The 20,263-nt window shown below is 46.1% G+C and overlaps 1 protein-coding gene across 2 annotated transcripts; it reads right to left on the bottom strand.

Annotated features, from left to right (window-relative positions):
* Positions 1–108: 108 nt before the first annotated feature.
* Positions 109–19,733, bottom strand: LOC132472106 (transmembrane channel-like protein 3). Of its 2 annotated transcripts, none has more exons than XM_060071563.1 (22): positions 19,305–19,733; positions 17,826–17,972; positions 15,303–15,378; positions 13,790–13,871; positions 13,247–13,353; positions 11,928–12,026; positions 10,775–10,917; positions 10,144–10,291; positions 9,684–9,727; positions 8,996–9,143; positions 7,666–7,775; positions 7,299–7,377; positions 6,737–7,048; positions 5,993–6,121; positions 5,468–5,535; positions 4,732–4,860; positions 3,504–3,614; positions 3,215–3,340; positions 2,726–2,804; positions 2,591–2,633; positions 1,938–2,208; positions 109–1,426 (listed from the first exon to the last, which is right to left on the bottom strand). In XM_060071563.1, the coding sequence occupies exons 1-22, from the start codon at positions 19,418–19,420 to the stop codon at positions 364–366; spliced, it is 3,630 nt and encodes a 1,209-aa protein (XP_059927546.1). In that variant the 5' UTR covers positions 19,421–19,733; the 3' UTR covers positions 109–363. The 2 variants fall into 2 exon arrangements, with proteins under 2 accessions (XP_059927546.1, XP_059927545.1); XM_060071562.1 differs by having other exon boundaries at positions 109–1,429.
* Positions 19,734–20,263: the final 530 nt, after the last annotated feature.

The raw sequence follows: 20,263 nt of genomic DNA on the forward strand, positions 1-20,263 counted from the left end.
ATCGCAGTCTCCCCTCCCTCCCTTTACACAAATGTGTAGTGACAAATCGATTTCTTGTTGAAATTTCTATCAGCATTATCGACCCATCCTCACCCAATCAGTCCAAACCAAAATTGATTAACATTTAATAGTATGATGTACAGATAAAATAAGCAAGGTAAGACCACACATCTCACGTGAACACATTGAATGTAATAATCAAATATTATATGTGGAGCGTTCTCTTACACACGACGACACTGAAGTTAAAATGTTACAAATATATACTTTGCGGTCTCAATTGATAATTACATCTTTGTAACACAATTTCTTGGTAAGCAAATATACTATTACACAGACTTTTGCTGACCCTTTCCTTATCCCTCACACATTGGAGCAAACCAATTCATTTGACCTCGAGACGTTTAGATCGATGCTGGCCTTGGACTTCTTCTTAGCCAGCTTGCCCTGCCTGGCGTCAGACTTGAGATGGCGCTCCTTGTTGTGGATGACCTGGATGTACTGGTCGGTGCTGCTGTTCTGCTGGTCGCTGCTGGAGCCCAAGGAGGCGGAGTCAGACTCCGTCAGGGAGGGCTCCATCTTGGGCCTGCTCTTGACCTTGGGCTTGACCTGGGGCTCCCCCACCCTGGCCACGCCGGAGGACTGCCCGTAGCGCCCGGGAGACTGGGCGGGACGTCGGACGTGCGCCGCGGCCGGCTCCGCCCTCCTCCCGCCGGCGTGCGCGCAGGCGTACGCCTCCAGCCCCTCCCAGTCTATCTCGTCCTCCTCCCCCTCCTCCTCCTCCGCCCTGGCGCTCGCCCCCGCCTGCCCCGCCCCCCGCCTGCCCCGGGCCACCGGGGCGTCCTTCCCCATGGACACCTGGCTCTCCACGCGCTCGCCGATGTAGAAGCGCGCCGGCTGGTACAGGTCCGACAGGGACCGCGGGCGCCGGCCGTCCTGTCCCAACAAGCCCTTCCTCTGCGCCTTCCTCCTGCCTTCCAGCCCCACCCCTGCCTCCTCCTCCTCCATCTCCTCCTCCTCCTCCTCGCTCAGGTGGGGCTGCGAGGCCAGGGACCTCTGGGGCTGGAGGGGGGCGCGGGGGGCGTAGCGCTTGCCGCTGCGTGGGGGGGGGCACAGGTCCGAGGGTCCGTCGGCGCAGTAGTGGCGGGGGACGCGCGTGGCCGAGCGCAGCAGCTTCTTGCGCGCCTCGTGCTCGTTCAGGATGACGTAGCGCGTGGCCACGTGCGGCCGCCGGCCGGCGTAGCTGTGGGCCGTGACGACGCCCGCCGCCTCGGCCGGGAGCAGCGGCCGCGCCGTCTTCCTGTACAGCGGGTCCGAGTAGTGGACGTCGTCGGGGAAACCGGGGGCGGGGTTGTAGGCCACGTGGCGGTACGACTTGGCCCGGCAGGAGCCGTTGGGGCCGCCGAGGAACGGGGCAGACTGCTGCCTGCTGGGAAAAAAGAGAGTTTAGTTCAGTGAATGCTTTAGTGCTAAATGACTTAAAGGGGATTGCGAAGGCGTCTTAATGAAGGCCGGCTTTCAAATAGACTGCAGATGCTGGTACTTTTACTTTTTCGGGAGCAGTAACTTAGCTAGATATTGAGAGATTCAGGCTACAAAATGTGTTTTTAAAATAACTCCACACTGGTGTGCTTGATGCCATTGAACCGTTAAATGAGGTTAAGTGACATCGTTCTTCTCTAAATTAAACTGCCAGGCTTTTCGTTTTTTGTGCCGTCAACATGAATGGAAAAACTGTTCTGCTTTATCACAGAGTAGTGAGCTCCTCGATGAAGGAAAAAGACACAATAGACATTTAACAACAGGTTGCATTACGCTGTGTTATTTAACCGTTTCCCTTTTCTCAATACAGAACCAAAGGATTCAAAGAACCATCCAGCAGCATTTTCAGATTGTATTCTTAAGACGCCACAGTAGTCCTTCTGTAATCACTCTACCTAGTTGGCGGATGGTCCGGCCTCTGCCGGTGCAACATTGGCACGGCTGGACTTCTGGAAGATCCAGCCACGCCTCCTGTGTTCAGCTCAGCCCTGGACACCGACTGGGTGATGGTGCTGATGCCGTTACCGCGGCGAACGGGCGACTGGAAGTTGGTGACGCTGCCGTTGTGCTGCGGCGATGAGTGGATGGAGGACTCGTGGCTCGTGACGTCGCTCTCCTGCTGGTCTGTCTTCTTATCGACGGCCACCTCTGGGGCTTGGAGCCTGGCTGAGCATGTCATAGGTCAACGGTCAGTCGTTATTACAACTTTGCTTACATAATGTTAATAATATAAAAGTCATTGTCCAATGGACAAAGGCAGTCCCAAGATGCAGAGATGTGTCAAATAATGTCTGAAGTCTATGTTTGCGAACAATGTTTCTGCTTGAATTGGAAAAAAGCGTTGATGTATCGCCAAATGCAATTATGCTTTAGGATTCACTTTAAGGTGTGGCTATCCTCGTAATGTGATGATATGCTATTCTAATACAGGACTGTCTTGCACTTTATTTCCTCAGGTACAAGTACATTCAAGCCATTCACTCTATCAACAGCAAAGTGAATGTAAGCCATCCTCTGTCTCTGAGATGAAGTCATGAGTAAGCCCTACCTGCAGCCAACTGGAAGACTTTCTTCTTGTCATTTGACCGTTCCTGAAATCCAAGAGACCACAAGGTAAACACGTAGAGCAAAGATTTGTCGTAAAAGATGCTTCCAGGCCTCAAATCCTGTTTTACACACTCACTGTCTGGAGCTGCTGCCTCAGCTGGTTGTTGGTGAACTTGAGGGATCTTGCGATTGCCTGGAGGTAGTATATCAGCATGCTGGAATACACATTCAACAGTAGCCTGAAGCACGATAAACAGGGGGGGTTTCTTTCGTCTTTGAAGTGTACACGAGTGGCCTTCTTTCTGTATATGTCTCTCTTCATTTAATTATGTATCTGTGCATGTATGCTCAAACATGCATGTGTATGCGTGCGTATGTGCGTGTGCGTGTGTCTGTGTCTGTGTGTGTGTGTGTGTGTGTGCATGCGTAAGTGTGTCTGCGTGTCTGTGTATGCGTGTGACTGTGCATGTGTGTTTGTCTGTCTGAGTGTGCGTGTATGTGTATGTGTGTATGTGAGAGTGTGTGAATGTATGTGTGTATGTGTGTGTGTGTTTCTCTTTAGTGTGACTGTGCATGTGTATGTGTGTGCCAGCTTGCATGCGAGTGTGCGGCGGTGTGGCCTCACAAGAGCAGCAGCAGCGCGGGCAGAGCCACAACAGGGCTGGTGATGTAACTCATCACTTTGCTGAACCACAGCGGGAAGTCACTGGCAATGGTGTCTGAAATGATGTCATAAATCTTCTCCTGGCCACTGTAACATGCAAGACAAAGTAAACACAAACACACAACACTTACACACATTCTACTGCTGCACAGTACTAGGCTAGCCTATATTATTTGCTATTTATTATCTCTCTCTTTGTGCATAATTAATAATTAATGAGTGGTTACAACACAACACGTTGGGTTCTTACCTGAAAGGCCCACAATGCTGTGATGGTCTGTATCTCACGATGGCAAAGATAGTGGGTAGCATGCACAGGAACAGCATGAACAACAACATGGCTAGATAGAAGTTGTTTGATCTAAAAAAATAAATAATTAAGAGTTACATAAATATAAATTGTGTATTAATTGTATTGTTTTTAATATGTTTTATGTGTGTTTGCGTATATGTAAATATCAATATAATATTGAGGCCAGTCTCCAATGTTTACAATAAGACAAAATAGAATTTTGTGTAGTGCTAATCTTTAGAGAATAACTGTTATCTACCCTTCCCCTACATTCTACTTGGGTTGTGTTTACTCTCTGATTTACACAATAAATCGGTCGATGTTGGACTGCGTTAACATGATTAGGATTTAACTGGTCAGTACAATGTATGGCTCCATTGCTCCCTCCCCTCAAGCAGAAGAGCATTACAGCGATACACGCAACGCTCACTCAAAACAGAGAGAGATAGAGACAGAGAGAGGGAGGGAGGGAGGGAGTGGGAGAAAGAGAGCGGGAGGGAGAGAGAGAGCAAGAGAGAGAGAGAGAGAGAGAGAGAGAGAGAGAGAGAGAGAGAGAGACAGAGAGAGACAGAGCAATAGAGAGAGAGAGAGAGAGAGAGAGAGAGAGAGAGAGAGAGAGAGGGAGAGAGAGAGAAAGAGAGCAATAGAGAGAGAGAGAAAGCGAGAGAGAGAGAGAGAGAGAGAGAGAGAGAGAGAGAGAGAGAGAGAGAGAGAGAGAGAGAGAGAGAGAGAGAGAGAGAGAGAGAGAGAGAGACTAATAGTAATATGCTGTTATGCTGTTATGTTCTACCCCATCTGGGAGAGACTGATAAGACCCCGGAGAAACAGCCTTGTTCCATAAATCTGAACCAGGCAAAGGACCATGGGCCCGGAAGCCCTTGCCGTCAGTCAGCTGCATGAAATCATAGATATCGAGATTTTACAATTTAAGCAAATCACCGGATAATGAAATGGGAAGAGAATCACGCACGCACACAAACACCCACACACACAAACACCCACACAACCCCCCCCCACACACACACACACATACAGAAACATATTCATCCTTTGAATGGTTCACCAAATAGGAAATTGATTCAGAATCGTTAAATTGTCTTTCTCTGTGTGTGTTTATTTGTTTTAGAGCTTCGTGTCATGATGTGTGCGTGTGCATGTGCAAGCGTGCGTGCGTGCATGTGTGAACCTGGACGCCCGGAAGACTTGCTGATGGGGAACATTGCAGGTCAGAACCGCCCAGCTCCTCAGGTACATTAAGCCAATCAGCTTCATCACGTTAAAGGCGGGGAGACAAGGGGAGAAAAACGCCCCCATCCTAGAAAAAAGCGAGACACGTTAATGGTCACCCACGCACACACGACAAACACGGATGCAGACACACAGACAGGCAAACGCACAAACATACCCCCACACATTCGAGAAACAGATGCAGATGGATAAAAGGCTAAACAAAAACCCACACACAATTTCACACACTGTGGCACGCGGGGACACAGTCTGGCAACTTTGGCGAGGATACTTTGTGGGGGCATTTCGTGAGGACATTCTTTGGGGTCGCTTGTGTGTTTCCTCATAAACCACATTAGAGCTAGCCACTCGGGGCGCCATATCATTACACTCATCACCCACCAGACGACATCTCGGAAATGAGTCGGGGGGTGGGGAGGGGGAGAGAGAAATACAACCTAGCTGAGCGTGCAGGAGTGTAATGGAGAGATTGCAGACAAGGCTAAAGTCAATTTACCCAGGGTCACTGCCTCTCGGCACGGCTACTCCTAGTAATAGTGAGACAGGGCGTTTGGTATTGCACCGCTGGCAATAAGCTGAAGCTCCCGCGCCGCAGCTTTGGCGGAGATAGCATTGTGGCTGCATTCGTTTCGTGAGGGAAAACCGTCAATAGTGCGTTCATCAATCAGACTTACCAGATCATCCCCTGGTTGTAGATCAGGTGCAGGACATTCTCGGCTATTTTGAATTCTCCGTATTCAGGCTGAAGTTGAGTAAAAAGAAAAGGTGTTATCTGTGAGTGTCCTCATACTTCTAGTGGGCCAAGGGCAAAGCCATGTGCTCCGTTGAGATAAAGGGAAATGTATTCCATTTAGAAATTGGCAGTTCTTCAAGGTTCTTAAAGAGGTCTGAGGTCTTACTCGGACTCTATCTTATGGATGGCTCCCTGGCACCGCCAGGGCTGCAGCCTGCCAGGATTGCTCTTCAAGAACTTTCTTCTGTATAATAAAGTTCTATAATATGTTCTTCACCAATGTGACCTCTGTTTGAACTGGACGACGGTCAATTGGCATATTTTGACAGTACAGTGAACTGAGGGTTTACTGTGTGACCTTTTGGGTGGCGAAGTGTTCAACGTGTGTTCGGTTGGTCGATGTAGTGTTTAATGTGTGATCTGTTGGGTAATGTACTGTTTAATATCTAATCTGTTGGTCACTCACAAACTTGCTCTCCAGGTCCCAGCAGCAGCAGTCACTGAGGTAACGCACGACCAGACCACGGATGAAGTCGATCAGTAGGATGCTGGCCACTGTGAAGATCATGTCGATGATGGACAGCTTCAGCATCTCCTGTGTGGTGACGCACGCACACACGCACGCACGCACGCACACACACACACACACACACACACACACACACACACACACACACACACACACACACACACACACACACACACACACACACACACACACAACCATTTGTTTAGGTACTTCTAAACTTGCTGGCGCATGTGTCGTTTTTTTATTTACATTTCCAAGCAGCTGAGTTATAGCAATTGCCATGCTGCCCCCTACTGTTCATTGACTATATAACTTTCTTATTGCCTGATCACAACACATTTAACGCAGATGAAGGCTTAGCTGTTGTAAATGCTTTAGGTTGTAATACCAGAGAAATGCAAACATCATCAAACTTTAGTTTAGTGTCCACTAAACCATCTTCGATATGTCTTCTATATAAATTCTACCATTTTTTTTATAATTTCCAGGGTGTGAATGATGATTAAATGATGAAATGAGAAAAAGAGAGACAAGAAAGAGACAGACAAAGAGAGAGAGTGACAGACAGACAGACATACAGAAGGTGTGTGTCGGACAGATAGGCAGACAGATAGGAGTGACTTACAGAGACTGATAGGTGATATAAACAGAGTGAGAAGGAGAGACGGAAAGAGAGATAACCTGTCCAACGTAGGTCTCCCAACAGGGGTCCTGCTGCGAGCGGGCGTTCTTCTCAAACAGAGCCGTGTGATTGGTCAAGGCCACCAGGACGTTCTTGCCAGCGCTGGCGTTGCTGAAGACGCTGCCCGCGTCCAGCGCCGTGGCGATGGTCGCCATGGTGGTTGTCGTCGTGGTCGTCGTGCTCATGCTGTCGTTCTTGATTCCAGAGAGATACATTTCTGAGACCAAGGTGGAAAGACTCTCCTCGTCTGGCTGGGAGATGGTGGCCAGGAAGGAGCTGGGGTCAGACCAGTTACCAGGAACCACCTGGATCTGGACACACACACACAGGCACACACACACACACACACACACACACACACACACACACACGCACACACACACACACACACACACACACACACACACACACACACACACACACACACACACACACAGTAGAGACGTTTGAAGTAATGGATGATGATTGGTCCCTTTGCATCAGTGAAAGGCTCAACCGGTGTAATATAATGCTGGTGGTGGTTCCTCACTCACTAATACCAGTTGTGAGGGGCGTACTCACAGCAGAGCTCATGATGTTGACCTTGTCCAGCAGGGCGATGATTAGGCTGTACAGATTGCCCAGGTACAGCACCAGAACCCTGTGGACACACACTCAACTCACTTTTGCGTCCATAAACCTCTTCCCTTACGTTTATTCAATGGAGCCTCTTCACTAGATATAGCTGACTCTCTCTCTCTTTCTCTCTCTCTCTTTCTATCTCTCTCTTCGAGATAAAGTGGTAGAGATGGATATCAATATATATATTGAAACCATATACAGTATATGAAAAACAACAGCCTCCCTCATGTCTCTAAAACTAGGTTGTCCTGTATGAAGGGTAACTGGTTGTCTGTATGACTCGGCCCAGTATGTGCTGGTGTTTCACCTGGCCAGCTGGAAGCGAAGGGATGTTCTTGGGTGGTACATCTCCAGCTGAGAGACCAGCTCAAACGCAGACGGAGCGATCATGGTGATCAGAGACACCACCACACTGACCTACAAGGAGAAAGGTATCAGAAATGACTGCCTTACTTGGAAAACTATCATTCCCATGTTTACTATCATGGTTGATGCTTACATGAAGATCCACGACATCTTATGGTATTTGTCTGTGTATGCACAAGTCAGTACAGTAATAATCTAAAGTACGGTCAGCAGTTTAGCTTCCTTCTGATTTCACACAAAGATATGTTCTACCTGCTTCTTTCTGTTTTCAATTTTTTTAACATTTTAGCCAAATCAGAAGAGTTGGTTGAACGAATGTAGCAGGAAATTGTTATAGAAAATAAAAAAGGACTTATAGACATATTTTATATACAAACTGACTGGCTATTGATTCCTAGCCATGAGAGAACTACAAGTTATCATTTAGTGGGTTGTAGACCAGCGAACACTATTTCTGTGGAAGCAGATACACATACGTTAAAGTTGGGGTTGCAAACATTTTCTTAGCTAAAATCTGGGACACGGGCCAAAAAGGGCTGGGAACCACTGCATTAACTCCTCTCGGGAGGCCAATGAAATGAGCGGCTGCCACGGACAGATGGCAGCGAACCCCAGCCAACCAATTACTCGTCTCCTCTGGCCTTACTGTAACTGCCTGGCTCCGCTTTCAGCTCCAGTCAGACAGCGCTGGCATCCAGCGTCTCCTAATCCCATTGTAAGGACAACTAACCCAATGAGCGGCGAGACAGGGTTCCGCCCACCACCGGTGACGCAAAGCACCAGTGTTGTCGTCCGGTCACTCAATATCAACCCGAGACCTCAGCGCTCGAGTCCAAGTCCCCAAAATGGAGTCAGACTCCAGTCCCCCTAACAACAATAACACGGCTGACACCATTTTTAAGGGTGTTTATTGAGTAATGCGTTGACGTACCAATATACGTGCAAATAACCACCAATAAAACCAAATGTTGCATTTTATAACTAATAACTACCAGTCCTCATATCTGACATCTGAATCCAAACACAGTCAGTGCTACGGTCCACTCCAAAGTCATCCGAGGTTGAGATAGAGGCCCAATCCCATTTCTACCCCTTACCCCTTCCCCTTACCCCTCCCCCTTGTTTTGAAGGGGTAAGGGTAAGGGGTAAGCCTTCCCCTTACCCCTTCAAAACAAGGGGGAGGGGTAGGGGTAAGGGGTAGAAATGGGATTGGGCCTGTCAAGTCACGAGTCATTATAAACGGGGTAGGCTACTCTACCACGGGACCTCACCTCATTCTTCTCCCACAGGGTGAGTTCCGGCTTCTCCTGCTCCAGCTTCTGGGAGCGGTCCACCACAAAGTAGATGATGTAGATGCTGCCCGCCAGCGACAGCAGCACCAGGATATTGGCCAGGATACGCAGGCTGATGAGGACTGCCCTGGGAGGAAGAAAAGGGTTGCGACGGTGGGCAGGGGTTACAGGGCATAGGCACCTGACTGCCCAACCAAAGCGTCCGCGATCGAACCCTGATGGCCACATCTACCTGAAGTAACCATTGAGCAAGATGCCCTCAACCCTTACTGCTCCTTAAGTATAGGCATCTTAAAAACGACGTTTTTAGGCGTTTTCTTCACGGTGAGGTCTTTCAATAAAGTATTGATTTGATACACAATGTCATTTCCTCAGATGTGCCATGTTGATGGTGATTTACGAGCACAGACACACGTCGGCACAGCACCGTTGAGTAAGTAGATTGGATGGGAAGGCGTCTGAGGGGGTGTGCAACATGCCTAGATTGATGGTGCTTAAGGTGATTGGGTTTGGCAGTTTGTCCAGACAAGCATGCGGGTAGCATCCACTTTGTTTGTCTTCCATTGTTTGTCTCTTCCCTTTAGCCAACCAGGGACGCATCTGTAGTCAACTTAAAACTTGTTTGTTATGTTTTAATATACAAGAAAAATAAACCAAAACCACATACAGGCTTGTATCTTTCTTCTTCTCCTGTTCCTCAACAATGGCTTCCTGTAGAGGGGTGGGAACAACATGTAAATGTCACAATAACTGTGTGAGACATATATGATCACATGCCCAGAGGATTCAGTTTGATTAATTAAAAAACAATCATAAATGGATGCGGGTTCTACATATGGCCTACTAACTTGAGTGCATGTGGTAAATAAAGATAGTACATCAACATCATTCATACCCATGTGGTTGCTTCATACAAATATCTTGTTATTAATTGTACATTTACGTGTCTTAAGACGCCTAATTACATGCTTTTTCCAGACCTTGGCATGCGGACAATGCCTCCAACTCCAGTAGTGTGCGTGTGTGTTCAGCTGTTTAAATGTGTGTGTGTGTATGTCTGTGTTTGTGTGTTTTGACACCGAAGGGGCCTGAAGAGTCATTAAAGGAACATGTCTGTTTTCCCGAACCCTGATGTTGTTGACGATGGCGGCTCCTTTGCTCTCGGCCGCCTCCGGGTTCCCGATCAGGTAGTCCCAGGCGCAGAACACCCGCCAGCAGAAGGTGAAGTTCTCGTCCGAGGCGCTGGCCAGGCTCAGACGGGAGTTCTTTGCCATCCTGGGGGAAGCGTTGAAAACACCCCCCCCCCACTCTTTAATCTGGTGTCATCACTTTAGTCTGGCCAAGGGGTAATCTGTTGATTACTGAAAACAGTGAAATGAAAAATGCTCATTTGGATAACAGTTACTCGAATGTAATGGGGGGGGGGGGGGGGGGGGTCTATTGGTTAAGGGTTTGAGCCAAAAGGTTCTTGGTTCAATACCGAGGGTCCACGGTACACCTGTAGACGTACATGAGAAATGGATAAATCCCTGTCAGCCAAAAGCGTCTGCTAAATGACTGAGTTTTTGCATTGTTGTTTAGTTGTTTTGTCATTTAACTTTTAACCGCTTATTTGATACCCTACAATTATTTTGCTACACAGCATCAACTACCGTGTACAGTACTTTGTGTCTAGTTGGGATTAGAAGGTTTGACAAGTAAAATAGCAAACTGTGAAAACTCCTAGAAAGATGTCAGAGAAGATGCTGCGAGGATTACTTTCTCAACAGGATGATGAAGCTGTAGGCGAAGACCGCCATGCCAACCAGGAAGTAGGCCAGAGGGAGGCGGTAGCCCGCACTGCCGATCTTCCTCACTCTGCCGTAGTAGCCGTAGAACAGCACAGAGTACTGCAGATAGCCCTGCAGTCCCAACACATATATATACACACACACACACACACACACACACACACACACACACACACACACACACACACACACACACACACACACACACACACACACACACACACACACACACACACACAATGATAATAGTGATCATAAAAGTGATTGAGTCGCCAGGTGGGAATGAAGAAAAATATAGCTGCAGAGCGTAAGCAGAAAATCGTTACAATTCCCACTGAACGGCAGTAAAACCACTCACAATATGGATTACCGTGTACATGACACCTGTGCTAGTCCCGACATGAACCTCATTGTAGAGGTCATGAGAACAGCGAAGGGGATCAGGAAATAAACGGCCTGCTTAAAGGCATGTAGAATGTTAAATAACAGCCTCTGGTGTCCATTTCAGCCCCATGCAGCATTGATATAACAGTAAAAACATAAAGAGAGAGGAGAAAACCAAGTTAGATGGAGGCAGCGTTAGATTGAGAAAGACAGAGAAAGAGAAAAAGAGAGAGACAGAGAGATAGATAGAGAGACACACAGATATAGACAGCAAGAAGAGATAAAGAGAGAGCGATACAGATTGAAAGAGAGAGCAAGAGAGAATCAGAAAGAGTGAGATGGAGAGAGAGAAAAAGTGAGAAAGAGAAACAGAGAGAGATAGATAGAGAGATGGGGAGAGAGATTAAGAGAGACATATAGATGGAGAGAGAGAGGCAGAGAAAGAGAGAGTGAGAGAGTCAAAGAGTTAGATAGAGAGGGAAAGAGAGAGCGAGACAGAGAGAAAGAAAAAGCAAGAGAGATTTGAAGAGTGAGATAGAGAGAGCGAGACAGAGAGAGAAAGAGAGAGTCAGAGAGAGAGATAGAGATAGAGAAAGATAGTAGAGAGAGAGAGATAGAGTGCGAGACAGGTGCAGGGAGAGACATACAGAGAGACATAGACAGAGACAGAGACACAGAACGAGAGAGAGACAGAGTTGGACAGAGAAGGAGGGGGAGACAGAAAAAGAGAGACTTGCCCCAAGAGACCAGATGGTGTCCAGATCCTGGGCTGAAGAGAACTGCTCCTTGGGGATGGTCTTACTTCTCGTCGTTCCAAACGGGGCCCCTGCCAGCAGCTACAGCCAGGGGCCAACAAAACAAAACAGGAAATGTTGATGCTAACTTCAATGACCATCTATACGTCTCTCTCTTAATCTCTCTCCCTATCTCTCTATCTATCTCTCTCTATTTGGAGTTGGGCTTTCTGTATATTTAACAGTTTTATTTAGTGGTAATAGGTCCTAAACAAAGTTTAAAGTCAGTGTGTTTATTTGTCATCTGCACAGTATAACAGGACAGGACAAGCGACAGATACGTAGAAGACCTTAGCCATAACCCATCAAATAATTTAAAAGGGTCACAAATTAGGCTAATAATAGTTCCCACAAAAAAACAAACACACATAGGCAGGCATCACCGAACTGAATAATAACAGATATGGGGTGTCTCGTGGCTTTACCTGCCTCTGTACTCACATAGACAACACACCTTGCAGCGACACAGGTTGGATTTCCACCTGTAGCCATATTCTACATCCCTCTCTTTCAAACTGTTTAGCTGCTGTACATAGATGCAAAAAACCCATAAAAGTATATCCAATAATTGAGCTGGGATGATGTTTTAGTTGCTTCAGTTTTATCTATACCTGGAAGGTAATGACCTGATCTGGAGGCATGAAGAGGGCAATGAAGGAGTTGTTATATAGTGGTTGGTTGAAAAGAGCGATAAAACATGGGAATGGGATTGGAAGATTGTGTGACAAGCGAGCAGCTGACCCATGTGGGGGGATATTGGGTCCTTGTTTCAGCAGCAGACATAAATTACTTTTATTCCGCTCTAACTACTTCTACTTCTCTGGCCTTTGAGGTGATACTCACGGGAGGCTAAAGGTGTAGGATAAACCATAAAAGCCTGCTCTGTCTTCAACGAGCCAGCGATAGCTTTCATATCAGGCTTTCATATCACGATTGGGACAATTAATAAAGGCATGAAGGCATGCCACATTTAAGTAACATAATTTAATTACAGGTTTTGAGTAAATGTTCTATATTTATATCTATATATACATACATCTATAAACATCTATACCTGTGTTTACAACTCTAAAATGTAAGTCTGTGGCTTTCAACACCCCATAGCAGACGTCGACACACAAACTGGCCTGCACGCACACGCACATGCACACGCACACACACACACACACACACACACACACACACACACACACACACACACACACACACACACACACACACAGTAGGGATGTTTGAAGTAATGGATGCTGATTGGTACTGACCTCTGGTAGGACGATGAAGGCCCCGGTCATGATGGTGAGGACGATGTTGATGCCAAACAGCCAGCGCAGGAAGATGAAGTAGGAGGCCACCCCGGAGCCAAAGTGACCTGACCAATGAAAGATCAAGCAGCACATTTAGGCGGGAAAATAGCTTTAGGTGTGGAATGTGGAGAATATCCTTTAGGCATTATATTAGAGAATAGTCAGGATATTTAAGAGTAAATGATTACATTTACATTTACATTCAGGGCATTTAGCAGACGCTTTAATCCAAAGCAAGTTACAATAAGCACATTTGTCAGAAGAAAGCGAAACACTATATCAGTGTCGGTACAGTAAAGATATTCATAGAAACAAGTGCATTTACAATTGTTAGGTTAATCCCTTCCCCGTATAGGCCAACAACAAAACTGGCTAGAAAAAGATGCTACACAATGCTAAATACTATTTTTAAGTACCAGCTTTGATGGGATTATGGGATCATCTTTAGGATAATGTAAAATGGCAACATAAATAAAGATGTGTTTGTTCTCTATATCTCACTTTCTATCTTCTTGATTCTCATCTCCCAGGGAATGAAGAGAACAACAATATTGTAGAGCAGTCTGGAAAGTTTCTTCAGCAGCTGTCCGGATAGATTCATCATTAATGGAGCAGAGATAGAGACATAACGGAATTATAGCAACCACATTTAGTTTCCCCTGCTTGTAAATCACAATTATTAATGATACAAAAACAATCATTATTGTAATTTAAACTCCTATTAACTCAACGCGGCCACTCCATAAATTCACATTTTGAGAAGGTCCTCTACAATCCGTTCAAGTCAGCTGAACCAAATCATTTCTTATTTCAGTTAACCGGGACTTGATCTTTGTAATTAATAATTCATTGTCAGCACGCTTGCAAAAAGTCAATTAATGCTAATGGTGCTTGAGCTGCCGCAGCCGGTGCTTCTGGAACATTTTAATTAAGGCGGGCCATAACAACAGGCGATAAATCTGCTCCCCACACTGCTGAACCACGCTGCTATCTGTGTGTGTGTGTGTGTGTGTGTGTGTGTGTGTGTGTGTGTGTGTGTGTGTGTGTGTGTGTGTGTGTGTGTGTGTGTGTGTGTGTGTGTGTGTGTGTGTGTGTGCTTCTGTGCTTCTGTGCTTCTGTGTGTGTGTGTGTGTGTGTGTGTGTGTGTGTGTGTGTGTGTGTGTGTGTGTGTGTGTGTGTGTGTGTGTGTGCGTCTGTCTGTCTGTCTGTGTGTCTGTGTGTCCGTCTGTGCAGGCACATGCATGTGTGTGTGTAGAAATGTGAATTGAAGAACAGAGAGAGCGTATGCATGATAAGTTGAGAGGAGGAAGAGAAAAAGAAAGAGGACGAGGAAGGTGAAGAATATGAATATCAACTGTGCGTGTTTGTGTGTGAGTGTGTGTGCGTGTCTCTGTGTGTGTGTGTTGATGTACACGCGTGTGTTTGTTTGTAAAATTAAGACAGCAGAGCAGACAGGTCAGTACCGCACTGCAGAAAAAGTACCAAAAAGCTCTGCTAAGGGAAAGGCTGATGGAGATTAATATGAGACTGTAAACAGGCCGTAAACAAACAGATCGTAAACAAACGGGACGTGAACAAACAGGCTGTTTCTCACTGAGGCTATAGTTCCTACAGGAGAACAACAAGCTGGACCAGGAGTATGAAACTACCCATCATGGACCACATTAGGGAAACTAAAGTATATATTTTCAATATTTTTCAATTATAAAGGAATGTAATCTAAAAGGGTGTGGATAAATATGAAATAATATATATTATATTGTAATCAGATTGTTGGAAAGGAAAGTATGGCTCGTTATAATACTAATAATATTATCAAAATTGAATAATTGAAAAAGATGACATTATGTTAAAAAATGTAACATAACAGCCTTTATTGTCAACAGGAGGTTTGATGCAGATTGAATTATGTGTGTAAGTGTGTTTGCATGTGTGCGTGCATGCGTACGTGTGTGTGTGTGCGTGCGTCTGTGTGTGCGTGTGTGTGTGTGATGTTTAGTAGCTGTGTACCTACATCAGCTCCTGCTGCCTGGTACCCTCTGGTCCGGGTCAGTCTGCCCTCGTACTTCAACACAATCTCCCGGGCTTGCCTGCCACATGCACCAGGGGGTAAGAAAGGTAAGGGTGTGGCCTGACGAAGGCCAGGGGTAGGGGTAGGTGTGGATATTGTACCGTCTGGAAATAGTTAAAGAGCGATAACCAACAACCGTGTTGCACCAAATAGACCTACCAGTTATGGAAGTACCCACCCGTTTGATTGTTTATTGAGTATTTCATTGAGTAAGTAAAGTATCACTTAAGAACCAACAATAGCCAAGATTATATGAATATGGTCAAACTTTCAAAGAGTGGAATGGGCTGTTGTTTTCTTTCTTTATAGTATGCAGCAGCAACAGGGCAGACTAGACATGGCCTACTGGTTCTGCATAACAGTGGTTGTTTTCTTTTGCTAAAAGCTTGATTGGACCCTGGTGTGAATCATTTATTTATAGCAGCGGACTGTTACAGATCTCTACGGACCTTGTATAACTTAATGGAGCACAACACCAACAATCAGTTCCACACACGCATCCTCAATAACAACTTATCTTAGCTCTTGTTAAACAAGGGAGAGAGAGAGAGAGAGAGAGAGAGAGAGAGAGAGAGAGAGAGAGAGAGAGAGAGAGAAGGTATGTGTGTGATGGACGGTGTAATTATCTTAGTGTGCCTGTGTCCGTGTCTGTGTTTGTATCCGTGTGTGTGTGTGTGTAGGTGTGTGTGGGATAGACAATGTGAATATCTGAGCGTGTCTGTATGTTTGTGTGTATGTCTGTATCAGAGTGTGTGTGTACGTAGCTGTGTGTTATAGAGGGTGCGAATATCTGAGCATTTCTGCATCTGTGTGTGTGTGTGTGTGTGTCTGTTTGTGAGTGCTTAAGTATGTGTGGTGTGTGCTTGTGTATGAATCAGTGTGTTCAGTATGTGTATCAGTGTGTGTATATATGTATCAGTGTGTGCGTGTACATGCGTGCATGCTTGCATGAGCGCATGTGTGTTTTAGAAAGTTGGTGGGGTGGGCCTTAATAAATGAATGACCGTTTCTGAACTGCGAAATATACGAGGCGTCTCAGTGGGAGTAATCACAGGCACTGAGCCAGAGATTACCGAGGGGTGTTAAAAGCAAGGGGCGGTGCCCCCGCCCGCGATAAGGGCAATAAAACCGTGCAGCAATAACAAGCCCCCATATAAAACCTGCTCTGCATCAGCTCTCCATCCACACTCCTCCCCCTGCACCTCCTCTTCTCTCTCCTTCTCTGCCCCCCCCTCCCTCTAACTCTTCATCCCTCTTTTCCTCTGATTCTCTCAGACATTGTTAGGCTCTCTCTCTGTTCTCTTTTCAATCCATTTATCGCTCTCTCCTCTCTTCGTCCATCTCTTCTCCCCTCTAACTTGCTTGATTTGACTGTCTTTATCTCTCTCTCTCTCTCTCTCTGTTCTCCTCTCTAACTTGCTTAATTTAACTATCTCTCTCTCTCTCTCTCTCTCTCTCTCTCTCTCTCTCTCTCTCTCTCTCTCTCTCTCTCTCTCTCTCTCTCTCTCTCTCTCTCTCTCTCTCTCTCTCTCTCTCTCTCTCTCTCTCTCTCTCTCTTGACCATGTGCTCTCCCTTTGTCTGGTGCAGTCTTTTCTAATGAAGAAACACATTATTTAAGCCGATTTGTAGTCAAGCCACTTGCTATTCACATTACGTTAAGTACGTCCATATGCGTCCAACAATTCAATCACCCATGCACCGCATCAATTGAGGCCAACCTGATGCACAGTTAATAGATAAGGCATTCCCAGATGTTGGAACACAGCAGGAGACAGAGGCAATGGGATAACCACCCACTAAAAGCTGGATAAGGGTTAAAGGGCTCGCATCATTAGAGCAACGAGACAGGGGATAAATGTTCATCACTGGTTTGTTTTAAGCAGCCAGTTTCCACTCAACCGGACACCAACCCAGTCATAGTTGCGCAACAACATTATAATACCTTGTATTATATATTATGCGTTGTAGCTCACATTAGGACTGTTAAGAGCTGTAGAGATGTACTGGTTGCATGATAATAGCATAGCCTAAATAGACCCCAGTGTGTACTAATGCTTCTATCCCTACTAGGTCAGAGAGTAAAGATGGCTGGGATGGGGTCTAACTAGGATGATATACAGTAATACTGGCAGACCTTTAAACAATGCTATGATCCTCCTTATGTTTGTCAGGCTGTGGGTGGACACACTACAAAGTTGAAGCATGGTCATTAACCATTGCAGTCTTTCTGGATTTGATGGAAGTTTGTGTGCGTACGTGCGTGTGTACATGCGTGCGTGCGTGCGTGCGTGCGTGCGTGCGTGCGTGCGTGCGTGCGTGCGTGCGTGCGTGCGTGCGTGCGTGTGTGGGAGAGGAGACAAAGTGTCTGAGGCAAGAGACCAATCAGAGAAAAGGTCATTATGATTAAGAACAAACAAATTGATGAAGGAAGAAAGACAATACGTGTGTATTATCATTATGTGTACTTGAGCACTTTGAGCTTGCGTCTCATTGGCCAGGGCCTGGTGCGGATGTTGGCGATGATCTCCTTCTGGTACTGGATGTTCTGGAACATCTCCTCCGGGTCGTTACTGTCCACACGCCCATCCTCTTTGTCCTCATCGTCCGAAGAGCTACAGGATAGGCAAGGATACGCACACACACACACACACACACACACACACACACACACACACACACACACACACACACACACACACACACACACACACACACACACACACACACACACACACACACAGTCACACACGCACACCGGAAACCACTGCATTTCTTACAGTGTTTTCGCAGTACACTTTACAACTAAAGTGCCGCATTGTTTGTTAAACATTGCCCGGTTCGCGTCTCGTCTCTCAGATCAACGTGTGGATTAAATGTCAGGGTAATGGTGTTTTCAATTGATTCGTCGACCTGTGATGGAAGGCTGTGGCTACAGGCTTCGGCACAGAACAGATGTATGTAATCTGTTTGACGGGTATACATTTTGGTGGACTAGGATTATTTTTTTCAATTGTTTACAATTCTGTAACTCAATGTTGAACATTCAAATTACATTCACTCATGAATCACAACATCTCGTTAGTTAAAGTGGTTTAATGGCAATGCAAACATTGAGGTTTTAATTTGTTCAAAACCAGTTTTGAAAAAAATTATGTGGTCGAATAGATATATTAAATCGAAATAAATATCTGAAAATAAAAATAACTTGAGCATAACTTGAACTATATGTGGTAATCTTGAAAACAGCAAATTGGAAATAGGTTACAAAAATCTACAGAGGGATGAGTGTAGGCGATTCTTAAAGAAAGTGGCCATTTTGTGGCCATTTTGATATATGTTATCACTTTGACCACTTAAAGCAACTTAAAAGATACAATACCTACTCACACACACATTAAACAACTGACAACCAATGTGAGCCACATAGGTTGAAACATGGGCACATCACGACGAGCAAGATACGATGGTCAAAGCTGCATTACAAATCCTTGGAAAAGGAGCCTGAGGAAAAAACATCAACTCTCCAACTGCCCCAAATAACATTAGGCAAACACTTTTCTCCCGAACAATTTAGCACTTTTTAAACGTGCATTGTTTAGCCAATTTTTCCAAAGATGTCCACAGGTAGACTATCGACATTGGGATTTGAACCCAAATCCTACCTTAAGCACAAGTCTATGCCTCCCTACTTCAGTTAAACACAGGCACTCACTCTTTCATTCACTCACTCACTCACTCACTCACTCACTCACTCACTCACTCACTCACTCACTCACTCACTCACTCACTCACTCACTCACTCACTCACTCACTCACTCACTCACTCACTCACTCACTCACTCACTCACTCACTCACTCACTCACTCACTCACTCACTCACTCACTCACTCACTCACTCACTCACTCACTCACTCACTCACTCACTCACTCACTCACTCACTCACCCGTGCTGTTGGTCCTGGTAGTGGGAGTAGATCCTCCTGGAGTTCTTCCTCACACTCTTGTGTCTCCTGGCGGTGGTCCTACCGATCGTCGCCACTGGCTGGGACCCCCCGCTCATCCTGAGATCCCCTCAAAGTCTGTGTGTGTGTTCACTGTCTCACCATCTCTATCCACTGTTCCATTTAGTTGCCCTGTTGCTAGTGTGAGTGTGCGTCTCTGTGTGTGTGTTTGTGTGTTAGTGTGTGTGTGAGCTTCCCTCTACCGGCAAACTAACTGGTCTGACAGAGGGTACAGTGAGTGTGTCTTCAGGAAAAAGTGGGGTGTGTGTGTTTGAGGGTGTGTGTGTGTACCTGCTGCTGGCCACTCATTGGTGCATCCCCACACATCAAAGCGGTACTGGATGGGACGCACGCCTGCTTCACTCCAATCACAGCCTGACCGACCTCTTAAAGGCACAGCCCCAGGGAGCCCCGAGGACTGGCAATCTGCTGCAGGCGTCCACACACACACCCACACACACACACACACACACACACACACACACACGTACGCTCACACACATGTACGCGCACACACACCCACACATACACACACACGTACGCGCACACACACATACATGCACACACAAACACGTACGTGCACACACACACACACACACAAAAACACCCACAAACACATGTACCCGCACGCACACACACACACACGTACGCGCACACACACCCACACATACACACACACGTACGCGCACACACACATACATGCACACACAAACACACACACACACACACACACACACACACACACACACACACACACACACACACACACACACACACACACACACGCGTAGACACACACAAAATCTTTTTTCCGAATTTGGATATTTAAATCATGACTTTAACAGGAACGGTCAGGTGATATCATATTTTATTCTGATATTTTATTGTGAATTCTATTTACT

The sequence above is a fragment of the Gadus macrocephalus genome, chromosome 14 (genome assembly GCF_031168955.1).
Source record: "Gadus macrocephalus chromosome 14, ASM3116895v1".
NCBI lineage: Eukaryota > Metazoa > Chordata > Actinopteri > Gadiformes > Gadidae > Gadus > Gadus macrocephalus.

Excerpts from the sequence above, each read along its gene's own strand:
- LOC132472106 (XM_060071562.1), bottom strand. The coding sequence starts at position 19,420 with ATGAGCGGGGGGTCCCAGCCAGTGGCGACGATCGGTAGGACCACCGCC. Across the intron at positions 12,027-13,246 it reads CCTTCATCGTCCTACCAGAG|CTGCTGGCAGGGGCCCCGTT; the intron begins GTCAGTACCAAT and ends CCCTGGCTGTAG. Across the intron at positions 9,728-10,143 it reads CCATCGTCAACAACATCAGG|GAAGCCATTGTTGAGGAACA; the intron begins GTTCGGGAAAAC and ends ACCCCTCTACAG.